The sequence below is a fragment of the Morone saxatilis genome, unplaced genomic scaffold, assembly GCF_004916995.1.
Source record: "Morone saxatilis isolate NCDOM2014 unplaced genomic scaffold, NCSU_SB_2.0 Contig4, whole genome shotgun sequence".
NCBI lineage: Eukaryota > Metazoa > Chordata > Actinopteri > Moronidae > Morone > Morone saxatilis.
Genome location: NW_023339984.1, coordinates 800,312 through 811,514, shown reverse-complemented (window position 1 = coordinate 811,514; position 11,203 = coordinate 800,312). Strand labels below are relative to the sequence as shown.

The 11,203-nt window shown below is 44.4% G+C and overlaps 3 protein-coding genes across 6 annotated transcripts in view; all 3 read left to right on the top strand.

Moving 5' to 3' along the window:
- The window catches only part of mta2 (metastasis associated 1 family, member 2), a 21,265-nt gene extending 20,164 nt beyond the window's left edge, over positions 1-1,101 (top strand). The window contains exons 10-11 of the mRNA XM_035675700.1: positions 232-380; positions 500-1,101. Coding sequence (XP_035531593.1) covers positions 232-380; positions 500-653 — 303 coding nt within the window. The 3' untranslated portion in view covers positions 654-1,101. The remainder of the gene's footprint in view (positions 1-231; positions 381-499) is intronic.
- Positions 1,102-4,708: 3,607 nt separating this feature from the next.
- On the top strand, positions 4,709-7,140 carry cth1 (cysteine three histidine 1). Its single transcript, XM_035675489.1, is given in 3 exon segments — positions 4,709-4,864; positions 5,874-6,175; positions 6,177-7,140. Coding segments are annotated over 3 exon segments (954 nt in total). The 5' UTR covers positions 4,709-4,855; the 3' UTR covers positions 6,820-7,140.
- Positions 7,141-8,135: 995 nt separating this feature from the next.
- The window catches only part of taf6l (TAF6-like RNA polymerase II, p300/CBP-associated factor (PCAF)-associated factor), a 7,390-nt gene continuing 4,322 nt past the window's right edge, over positions 8,136-11,203 (top strand). The window contains exons 1-9 of one of the 4 annotated variants that reach the window (XM_035675397.1): positions 8,136-8,277; positions 8,863-9,040; positions 9,281-9,367; positions 9,457-9,607; positions 9,746-9,796; positions 10,020-10,114; positions 10,194-10,268; positions 10,387-10,607; positions 10,960-11,092. In XM_035675397.1, the coding sequence (XP_035531290.1) occupies positions 8,888-9,040; positions 9,281-9,367; positions 9,457-9,607; positions 9,746-9,796; positions 10,020-10,114; positions 10,194-10,268; positions 10,387-10,607; positions 10,960-11,092 (966 nt within the window). In that variant the 5' untranslated portion in view covers positions 8,136-8,277; positions 8,863-8,887. Of the gene's footprint in view, positions 8,278-8,808; positions 9,041-9,280; positions 9,368-9,456; positions 9,608-9,745; positions 9,797-10,019; positions 10,115-10,193; positions 10,269-10,386; positions 10,608-10,959; positions 11,093-11,203 lie in introns of all 4 variants that reach the window. The other 3 variants (XM_035675394.1, XM_035675393.1, XM_035675395.1) reach the window with 3 other exon arrangements.

The following is an 11,203-nucleotide window of genomic DNA, read 5'->3' as shown; positions in this document are numbered from 1 at the left end:
ACTGTGACTTTATCTGCTGGGGACACCATTACGTACACAAACCCGAAGTCACAGTTTACTAGCTGAGTACCACAAGCGCAGAAATGGGCCACATGACCTTAACACATTAAACTTTTTGCTCCCCTCAGCCTAACTGACACATGTTGAGCTATCTTAAAGCTGCTCCACTCGTAACTTTAATCTTTAAAGTGAAACAACATGGTTGATTCACCCTCCTGGTTTTCAATTGGTTCACAGGCTGCAGGGGTGCCCTACCCAGCCAACGGGAGGCCGTACACTTCAGGTATGAGGACCACCTCTCAGTCTGTCATCAAGCGGCAGAAGGTCAGCCAGGGGGAGGCACCCAACCCTGTGGTGTTTGTGGCTACAAAGGACACCAGGTACATTTTTCCCATCATTAACACCTACAGCACAGACTGTCTGCTTTTATCGGAACATGTCAAAGTACTCGACTAGAGTGGGCCTTGTTAATGATATTCTGGTGCTCTCTGTCAACCAGGGCTCTGAGGAAACACCTGACCCAGTCGGAGATGCGTCGGGCAGCGCGGAAGCCTCATCTCCTGGTTCGGATCAAGCTGCCGCCACCCCCTCGCTCCCTGGCCATGCCCCTGCTCCCCTCCAGCACCAGCGAACCCATTGTCCTGGAGGACTGAAGGGGGAGGGACACAGGGGTTCTTTCAACAGGACACGGGGGGGTTGGGTGGGAGTTGGGGAGGGTCTGTGCTCAGGCCATCGACTTAACAGGCAGCACAGTACGCCATACCAGTAGTCTTTTATTTTCCCTCTTTTCAGTGTCATTTTTCTTTAGTCCTCTGTTACTTCCCAAATGTTGTGTCCAACACACACACACACACCACACACACACACAACACACACACACACACACACACACACACACACAAACAAACACTCAGATGACCGTACATTTCATATTAAACACACACAGCATCAGCACTCACACAACGCCTTGGGCTTTGTAGTATTTTATTCCAGATCCTGAATTATTTTGCTCCTCTTTTTCAATGCCGCCTGTTTTTAAATGTGTAATTTAAATCAAGATCCTGAAACAATGGTGATAAAGCACACTTTGTTTTTCCTCCATGTCTCTATCTTTGTGTAAATATATGCATCATTTAAGGGGCGAAACCCACAGTATGGAAGAAGAATGAGGGGGCAGGGAAGTGGAAACGGGAGACTGTGCAGGACAGCTGTAGCCGGCTGAAGGTCTAATCTGATTTGGAGATTTCACTCATACACTCCTTTACTCCATTCCAGCGGAGGGGAAAGTGTGGCTGTAGCTCACTGACTGTACACAGGTTCATTGGTCAAGCTGAGAACAAGTGTTGACAGAGCTGGTCTCCCATCATCAGCCTGTTACAGGGGTTAATAAATCCTGACAGCTCAAGTCCTTCCCATCTGCACTTTTTTAACATCTTCCATCTTATGGAAATCCCTCAGTGTCGAAAATAGCAAGTGAGCACAAAACAACTTTAGCAGTGTGAAAGTTAACAGTTTGCAGAGACAGGTATGAAAGTACAGAAAGAAACTTGAGTTTTGACAGGTTTTATCACTCATACAAAATCAAAAGCGCAAGCCTGTTAGACCATGCCTTTTGAAGTAGTATGATCAGTCTTAGGGCAGCAAACAACCATTGGTTTCATTCTAAATTAATCTGCCAATCTTAATTTATTTGAAAATTGCAGTTGACCCTTCCTAAACCCCGCCCTTTTTTGCTCTGTGCTCCAATAACCGTTTCTCTTTATGTACTTATTTATGCTATATGCTAAGATAATATGTTGAAAAGAGAACCACATTTTGAAGACGGTTAAAAGATAAAAGCGACAGTCACATTTTAATTAGCTAATGTTAGCAAAATGCAAGTTAACTAGATCATCAATCGTTAGCTAGCTAGTTACATCTGATAGCTAATGTTAGTGAAATGCTAGCTTACTAGCTAGCTAATTTACATCAATCATTAGTTAGCTAGCATTTCACTAACATTAGCTAGCTTACTTACGATGTGAATATATATATCTCGCTTTTATCTTTTAAACATCTTCAAATTGTGGTTGTCTTTTCAACATAAGCGAGCCTAGCACATAGCATATCTAAGAAAAGGAAAGGAAGAAGTTGACTGAGGCTTGCCCATCTCTTATTGGAGCACAAAGCAAAAAGGGGTGGGACTTGGGAAAGGGTCAATTCTCCAAAGCTCAAGGGGACTCCTTCAAATTGCTTGTTTTGACCAACCAATTGCTAAAGCCTGTCTGTTTGTAGAGCTCTACTTAAGTTAGTTTTGTACTCACTTGATAGTTTTGTTATTAATAGCCCTTCATACCGTCTCCACCTTTGCATCACAGTAGTCATTTTCTAAGAAACTGAACGAGGGTTGTTGTTGCAGTCGAGCTGCATTTTGTTTTTCGTCTCCCGTCACTTGATTGCCGAGGTTTTATAGCCACTTTTAGCTGGTTTGAAGAGACCCTGGCTCCTGTACTCTTGACTTCACCCCAAGACGTTTGAACAGGCAGTCTGGAATCAAAGGGGAGAGGATCATTGCTGAAGTCATCATTGGAGTCTGTAGGTTTACAGTGTAGCAGGGATCATGTAGTGTTTGAGTTAATTCAAATGATTGTGGTTACCATGGAGTTGCACAAGTTACTGTGTGACTTCCCATGACAAGAGAACACATTTGGCTTTGAGGTACTATGTTTGAGTCTGCAAAAGTCCAAAATGAAGCCATAATGTGCAAAAAAAAAAAAAAGGTGGACGTCCATTGTGAGTGGACACTTTTAACCCCGAAGTAATGTTTAGACTAAGGCCACAGCATTTCTGACAATGTACGGTTTGGTTGGTTAGAGTGAAACTGACAGAATTATGTTACTGGTCAGTTGATAAAAGTCTGTTAATAAAGAAACAATGTGTAAATGTACAGAAGGCAATTAGGGCCAAACATTAAGTTCTGAAATTAATGTTAAAAATTAAAAAAAGAGTCTGAGATTAAAGTCATGCCTTTTCTCCCAGTATTGATTCATTCAGAATTTATATGGCCTTAATCCTCTTCTGTAAATGTGGAACAGAAGTGATGTTTTTGATTGTGATTAGGTATGAAGACGATGTGAAAGGAATCTTCAGCTGTCTCAACTTTTGCTTTGTTTACTTTAGTTCCCGCCTGTTTGTACCGTTATGAAAGGGTGTGTACTAAAAGTAAGTTGTTAATTGGATAATTATAATTCCTCTGTATCCCACAGCCTGTGGGTGGCCACAGCAGTGAGTGCTTACACTGGTTTTATAAGCAAGTTTGGTCCCAATGTGGGCTTTGTAATATTTCTCAAAAAAAAAAGAAATTGAAGTGTTCAGTTTGTAGCAAATACTAATCTGTGTAAAGAAAAGTGGAAAACTGGCATATTTTAAACTTTTTTACATCTAAAGTGTGTAATTCTGCTCCAGTACTGTGGAGATGGCTCTAATAGGCTACTGTACATGTGAAACATTGCTCTCCTTCATAGGGATGGGTGGGGTGGTCATTTGAACCGAGGCGACATTCAAAAGGGACGGGGTGCTGATTTTTGTATGATGGAGAGACAAACATGCTACAGTTGAAACTTTTTTCTCAAGTGTTTTTTATTCCAGTGTCTCTGTATCCTTTAATGTATCTTGATAAGAAAAGAAATAAAGATTTTTTTTTTCTTTGTGGTCAGTCACAGGCTCTTTCTCGACTGTGTTCACCAGATTGCTACCATAGACCAGTGGCTTCAAACTTTTTTCAGACGTACCCCGCCACTCCTGTCAGATGAACTTGAGTACCTACATCAACACCACCGGTCATTCTGTCAAACTGAATTTATTTAACACATAGACAATATAAAAGTGGCTATGATTAGAATATTTTCATACAGTCAGCGTTTTGGTTTCTTTAACTTTTTTGTACTAAAAGTTGCACAAGCTGGTTTTAACCATTTACTCTAACTTTTTCAACTATTTATCCATTACTCATTGCTGTTTCAATCATTTATCTGCCTTTTTGCTATTTCTACTGTTCATCCAATTCAAGAATAAAGAAGTCCAAAAATTCTAAATGAAACTTGACAGAACTTTGCGAGGTAAAAAAGTAGGTTCTTAATACAACTCAATTAGCAAGATCCACTGATTGAAAATGGAAAAACAATATAGGAATCCATTTTCAGATATAAATACTAAATATAATTAAATATAAATACTCTATGGGCACTGCAAATGAACCCTTGCTCTCTGGGCTTGATTGAAAAAAGCCTTAAACAAAGATTAGACCAAAGCTAAAGGAAATATTTGTCTATTTGTACTCAGCTGTGGCCCTATCAGACGGCTTTTAATTAGAAGGTTTGTTTGAACTACTTCCGACTGAGGTGTTAATTTCGACAAATCTGTAAGGAAGCTGACGAACTCGCTTTTAAGGATGTTGATTGGGCCCTGAGATAAACATCCGCTAGCCGATAGCAAACTGGGCTCTTTCACTATAAACAACAGTAAAAAAAAAAAAAAAAAAGTTTAGTATCACAAAGTCTTTATAATCACTTATCAGACATATCGTTTTCTCCGTCACATTGGCGGAAATGGGCTTCCACATTAACGAACGTGGGCGTGATTGGCCGCTCGCGACGCAGAGCTCCAACACACCTGACGCTGATTTGGGCTCGAGGGCGGGAGGCGGCATCCGGTTAAAAGGCCCCTCTGAGTTAGTCGGTTGTGGCTCCTTAAGCAAGCAGGTCCACCGGGGTCAGCGCCATTCTACCGACACACGGCTCTACCACAGCTACCTCACTGCAGTGGACGCTTGTTCTGCCGGAGCTCACCACGAACCGCTCTCCGTCCCTTTGCAACCATGTTTGAGGTAAGTCCAGGAGTAAACCATTGCAATCCAATGTGAGCGCTTACTGCTTCTCAATTTTATCTTTTAAAGCTGCAGTAGTTAACTTTATAAACTTCCCCAACGTGTTGGGGAAACTTTCACTATATCCTGAAAGTAGTACATGAGACACTCTGAAAACCAGGGTTCTCTGGCACTTTCTAGTGCTTCTAGTGACACTGGAAAGAATCCACTGGGCCTGGACAAGAACATCCAATCAGAGCCTAGACAGTAGTTTGGTCTCATTACCAGGTCAAGTACTGGGGCTGGGAATGAGTCTGCAATCAACTCAAGCCTCCAACCCAAAGTGTCGTTCCATCTTTCCCGGCTCTGGCTGGTGTCTGCAGTGTGGACAGTGTGGTTGATGATGAAAGCTGCCACCACATAGATCAGCTAGTAGCAAACTTTGTCAGCAGAAAAATGGCTTGGTTGGACTAATCTTTATAAAATGACTTATTTAACTCGCACAGCAAGCTGTGGCTCATATCAGTGACAAGCCATTAAACTCTGAAAACAGCCACAGAGCATGTGTGCTACTAAGATATGCCTTTAAGCACTTAACAGTTTGAACAGATTACAGGTTGTTCAATAGTTCCAGGATCACAGTACTGGAGCCCAGGTCCAGTCCCAGGTGGCTTTCTTAAAGGAAACCTAGCTGTTGGCTAATGGAGGCCCCTGAGTGAGTTAGTCTGTAGCAAAGACTATTTTGCATAGTTATAAATAATTTTGTAATCACTGGCAGATTTTTGCAAATATGACCCACTGCATTGTGGGATTGCTTAGCAGAAGGTTTTATTCCATTATGTAATCAGGCAGTATGTAGTGTATTTGACATGCTTGCTTTGGAATAACACACAGTTCTGGCAGTCTCACAGGAGCTGAATGCTTTAGTAGCATAAACTCACTGAGCTCAGTACGACAGACTTCAGCTCTTCACACTGAAAAAGAAACAAACTTTATTATCCATGCTCAACTATATAATTATTTTTTACAGACCAGCAGGGATGATCTGTTCCTGCCTTCCTACCAAGATGAGGAGATGGTGGACAACCTGCTGTCCAGTGAGGAGTCAGATGTAGATGGTGGCGATGGAGGACACTCCCTGGCCAAGGCCCTCCTCCCCCTGGTAGAGTCCTCCTCCCCGCCCCTCATCCCCTGGGTGTGCTCCACGCGCTACAAGACGGAGCTCTGCACCAGTACTCCGTATGGGTTTCTGAAGTATTGGGGCTGCCAGTTTGCACGGCTAGGAGTATGTTCTTCCGTCACAAAAGTAAAACGGAGTGTGTGTCGCAGCTATCCAAACGAGGTACTGTAATGGCAGCCGCTGCCTGTTTGTCCACAACGCCACCGAGCAGCGCCCCGCCCTGCGCCGACGCAGGAACGTCCCCTGCCGCACATTCCGCTCCTTTGGAGTCTGTCCCTTCGGCACCCGCTGCAACTTCCTGCACGTTGAGGATGAAAATGTCACCAGCGGTCCGGAGCCGTCTGAAGATGGCGAAGAGAAGACTCCGCCTGTCCCCAGCCCCCAGCTCCAACCACACACCAAAGAGTGGAAGCCACGCGGGGCCCTGTGCCGCACCTTTAGCTCCTTTGGTTTCTGCCTGTACGGTACACGCTGCCGCTTCCAGCACGGCCTCCCCAGCAAGATCAAAACATCCGACCAGACCCAAGGAGGGTCCTTCTACCTTCAGCTCGCCCCTGGCAGCTCAGGCTTACCCTCCCCCACCTCCCCCTTCACAGCCACCTCTCCTAACTCTTCAACATCCTCTTCTCCTCCGTCGGCCTCCCCTCTGGCAACCCCTCCTGCAGAGGCCACGGCCCACAATGCCTTCACCTTCTCCAGCCAGCACCTGAGTGACCTGCTGCTGCCGCTGGCCCTCCACCTGCAGCAGCTGGAGAGCAGCAAGGCCCAGGAGATCTGGGACAACAGAGCACTCTGACTGGGTCATAGTTAGAACCAGCATCAGCACTCAACACCACAGCTCCGTTAATCTACTGTTTTTAAGTAATTTTTTTTTTTTTTATTGAAGTTGTCTGACTTGAGAGCTTGTGTCAGCAGGTCAAGCAGGCCTTGAACTGGTCAGTTGTAGACCAAGCAGTCTATAAGGCCTCTAGTTCCTGACAGGTGGTCAGTGGTCTCCTGAAACACTACAGGTGTAGCTATGATTGTAATTTAATTTTTTAACTATTGTAAATACTTTATTATTCAACTGAGTAAATGAAATGTCTGACTGTGTCATGAATAAACCAATTTTAATCTCTAACCTTATGTCGTGGTTTTGTGTGAGAAGGACTGATAAGAGGCCCTTGGTTCAATTATAGGAAATCTTAAACACAGCATATAGAAAAGTGTTCTAATGTTCAGAATCTGGAGGCCAGTGGACATCACACAATTTCTAACATATTTCACTTCCTGGGTGAGGTTCAGTAGAACAGTAACCAGTGTGGAAGTTACAGCAACTCTACTGTAGAACTCCGGTTTGGCTCAAAGCTACTTGATGTAAGAAGGTCAATACTCTGTGAGGATGTACATGATATGGAAATATAATCCCAAATGCTACTCAACTTTAAAGTGCCCACTTGACACATGAAACACTTTGTGGCACAGTACAGGAATATCAGCTTTGGGTTTTCTATACCATGGCCATCATTCCCACCTGCCTTCCAGAGTCCAGTACAGGTGGGGTTATTGCATGCAACAACTTCTGACCATTTAAAACCACATCAATCACAAGTGACCTGATAATCCATTCTGGAGAAGCAATGGTAAAATAAAATGTTTTCAGTTAACTGCACAAAGAGTGGCAGCAAAACACATTGTATTTACTTAGTTCAACTACACTCATTTGTATACTGAGTTATCAGCAACCTACTGCTCAATATACTTCACTCCCCCCCAGCACTTTCCTAACATCCCTCTATTCAGGCGCCTGATTAACCAATCGGTGGCTCCCGATGCTCTTCGATCGACCAATCACTGGCCTTCACCTCGTGGCGCGTCACTAGTATACGGAAAATGTCAACATGTAGCGCTAGCATAGTCAAGGTAGCTCGATTTAAACCGGATATTGGGACTTTTGTCAAATTCATTCACTTAAATTAAGAAACGTTTTTAAACCCATTTAAATGTTACATTTTACATCTATGGTATTATTTTGCCAACTTAAAGACTCCTCATAGTACAGTTAATATTAATCATTAATGCGACCGGCAGGCTATTAAAAAAGGGACAGAAAGGGCTCTCCGGCCTTATTTTGAAGGGTTCAACGGATGTCTTCCTTTCTCATGCCTGGAACTTGACACTGTTAATGGAGCGCCTAGTGTGCAGAGTAGCTACGCCGATGTAAACTCTCCTGCTGACTGATGATACTGAACCTTCGGCCGTTTGAGCTAAGAAGGTAAAGTCTACTTTAAGTATTCCACATTTGAGTTGCATTCTGTCTGCCGTTCTTAGACAGCTTGCTGTAAGCCTCGTAGCTAGCTAACTTTACAACCCGTAACTGAAAGGCTCAGGCTATGAACGTGATGTGGTTGCTTCACACTGTTTTTCTTTTATCTAAATAATACAGTACCGTACTTTTATACAGCGATCAATGGTGGTTGTCTTTGCGTCAGATTAACTTTAATAATTGTCACTTTTGTTGTTTTAAGTTGTTTGTTCCAGCTGGTAGACGGAACCCAGATTTCATTTTGTTAGCATTCTGGGCAGCGAGTCCGCGTATTCAGAAAGAATCGTGTACCAAATCCCATTGAAAAATGTGGCAGTTTGAACATTCCTGGCATATTGTCACTAATACGTAGCGGATGCACCGGAAGTCAAGACCTGCAACGAATTTAATATGTGTTATTATGCATTCGGGTTATATCTGACCCACCAAGCCCGACTCAGTTTTAATAAAATCTTCTAAATCTGAGCTTTGAAACGCCAGCTGCTGCCAGTTGTTGTACGGTGCCCCCAACCTTCTGAAATCCACTGGTCGCAGTTGTTAACGTACGGTGCTTTGGTCCATGAGCATGGCGGACCGGGAGGAGCGCCGCTTCGCCGAGGTTTCCCGGGAGTCTGTCAAACTCATGGCCGAGAGTGCAGGCGTGGACCTCGGCGACGATGTGGCCGCGCTGCTGGCGGAGGACGTGTGTTACCGGCTCAGGGAGGCAACGCAGGTCAGTGCTGCAGGCTGCATGGACGGGTGGCTTTAATTCCACACATCCTCACTCATCCCGTTTAGACACAAAAGTCTGCAGTCACCTTGTTTCATACTCAATGATTAATTTTGGCGTATGGCTTTAAAGGATAAGCTTTATTATTATATTTGTATATTATACATATACATCATTATTGCTGAGTGGATATGGAATATATAGTAGTGCAGTATTGAAGGTGTGCTGTTTGGACCCGCACAGAGCAGCTCTCAGTTTATGAGACACGCCAAGAGGAGGAAGCTGATGGTGGAGGACTTCAACAGAGCTCTGCGCTGGAGCAACGTGGAGGTGAGGATGTTGTCGTCTGTCTGTACGGTCAGTGTGACGCACTACAGAGGTCACTGCCTTCAGCTTCTTATCCTCCCTGTGTTCTTCAGGCCGTCTGTGGCTATGGGGCCCAGGATGCGCTGCCTTTCCGTTCAGTGAAAGAAGGAGAGCTTTTCTTCGTCGAGGACCGGGACATCAACCTGGTGGAGTTGGCTCTGGCCACCAACATTCCCAAGGGCTGTGCTGAGACCATGGTGCGAGGTATGACCCACCGCACTAACATAACCCAGACAGAAGTGTGCTTGATGCTGAAAGTTCACAATCCAGGTCTTTCAGTCATTACTAATGAGGGACTAACACTAATGACTAATAATTTCTCCTGTTTTCTTCTCCTGTCAGTGAATGTGTCCTACCTGGATGGGAAAGGCAACCTGGAGCCTCAGGGGACAGGTATTACTCAGCCACATTATGATTAATATCAGCAACGTTTCTTCTCCTCTGTATTTGGGTAAAGAGACAAATATCCCTGTTTATGATAATACACACATCATCCTGCGGCACCTCAACTAACTCCATAGGACGTAAAAATGTTTAACAGTTGACTCCTGTTTATATGTGAACTCTGCCTCTGACTGAGTGAGGGCTTCAGTGTCTGTCTGTTGACCTGTCTCAGTTCCCACAGCAGTGCAGTCTCTGTCAGACGACCTGTTGAAGTACTACCAGCAGATCACACGGGCCATCCTAGGAGAGGACCCCCACCTCATGAAGGTAGACTGCTGATCAGCACAAGCATGTTCTGCAGGGTTAAACAGTGATACTAGTGACATTTTTCTGCTGCGTGTTTCAGGTGGCTCTGCTGGACCTCCAGTCCAACTCCAAGATCGCCGCACTCCTGCCATACTTTGTTTATGTTATCAGTGGGGTACGATACCATTTTTAATTAATTCTTCACTCTTAGAATAGTTTGTTTTTTCTGTAAAAAGTGGAACTGGAAACTGGAAATGTATGCAGTTGTTGACTGTGTGGCTGTCTCTGTCCAGGTGAAGTCAGTGAGCCATGATCTGGAGCAGCTCAACCGGCTTCTCCACATGGTGAAGAGCCTGGTCCAGAACCCCTACCTGTACCTGGGCTCGTATGTGCGCAGCCTGGTCTCCAGCGTCATGTACTGCATCCTGGAGCCGCTGGCCGCCTCCATCAACCCGCTCAATGACCACTGGACCCTCAGAGACTACGCAGCACTGCTCCTCAGCCACATCTTCTGGTGAGCTACTGAAACAGAGACTGTTCATACGGTTCAGATGATATGGGGTCATATTATACAATCGCACACAGGGTTCATTGTGCTTTATATGAAACTCCAAAGAATCTACCAAAAACATTTGTTTTTCAGGCCAACTGACGACAATGATTCAGAGTTTGTTTGAGTGAGTTTCCTATTGACCAACCAGCGTGGCATCAGCCTTTTTTTGACATTTAAGTTGTAACAGCAAATGGATATTTAGACATCCAGCAGACACAGAGCAACATTAACATCCTTTTGGGTCCTGTTTCAGTCCACGTGGTGAAAGTCCAAAGTATTTATTCTCCTTTTATTGTTTTGTTTTTTTCTCTAGGACTCATGGTGATCTGGTGAGTGGTCTCTACCATCAGATCCTGCTGTCGCTCCAGAAGGTTCTGTCTGACCCAGTGAGACCGCTTTGCTCCCACTATGGAGCCGTGGTGGGGCTTCATGCTCTGGGATGGAAGGTACGTTCACTGCTTCCATCTGTTAATCTTGTGTTTCTGTAACAAAGGTTGGGTTGGAAAAATTCAGGGTCCCTGCACCATCCTAGAAAAGCTGGAAAAGCTGGAAATGTA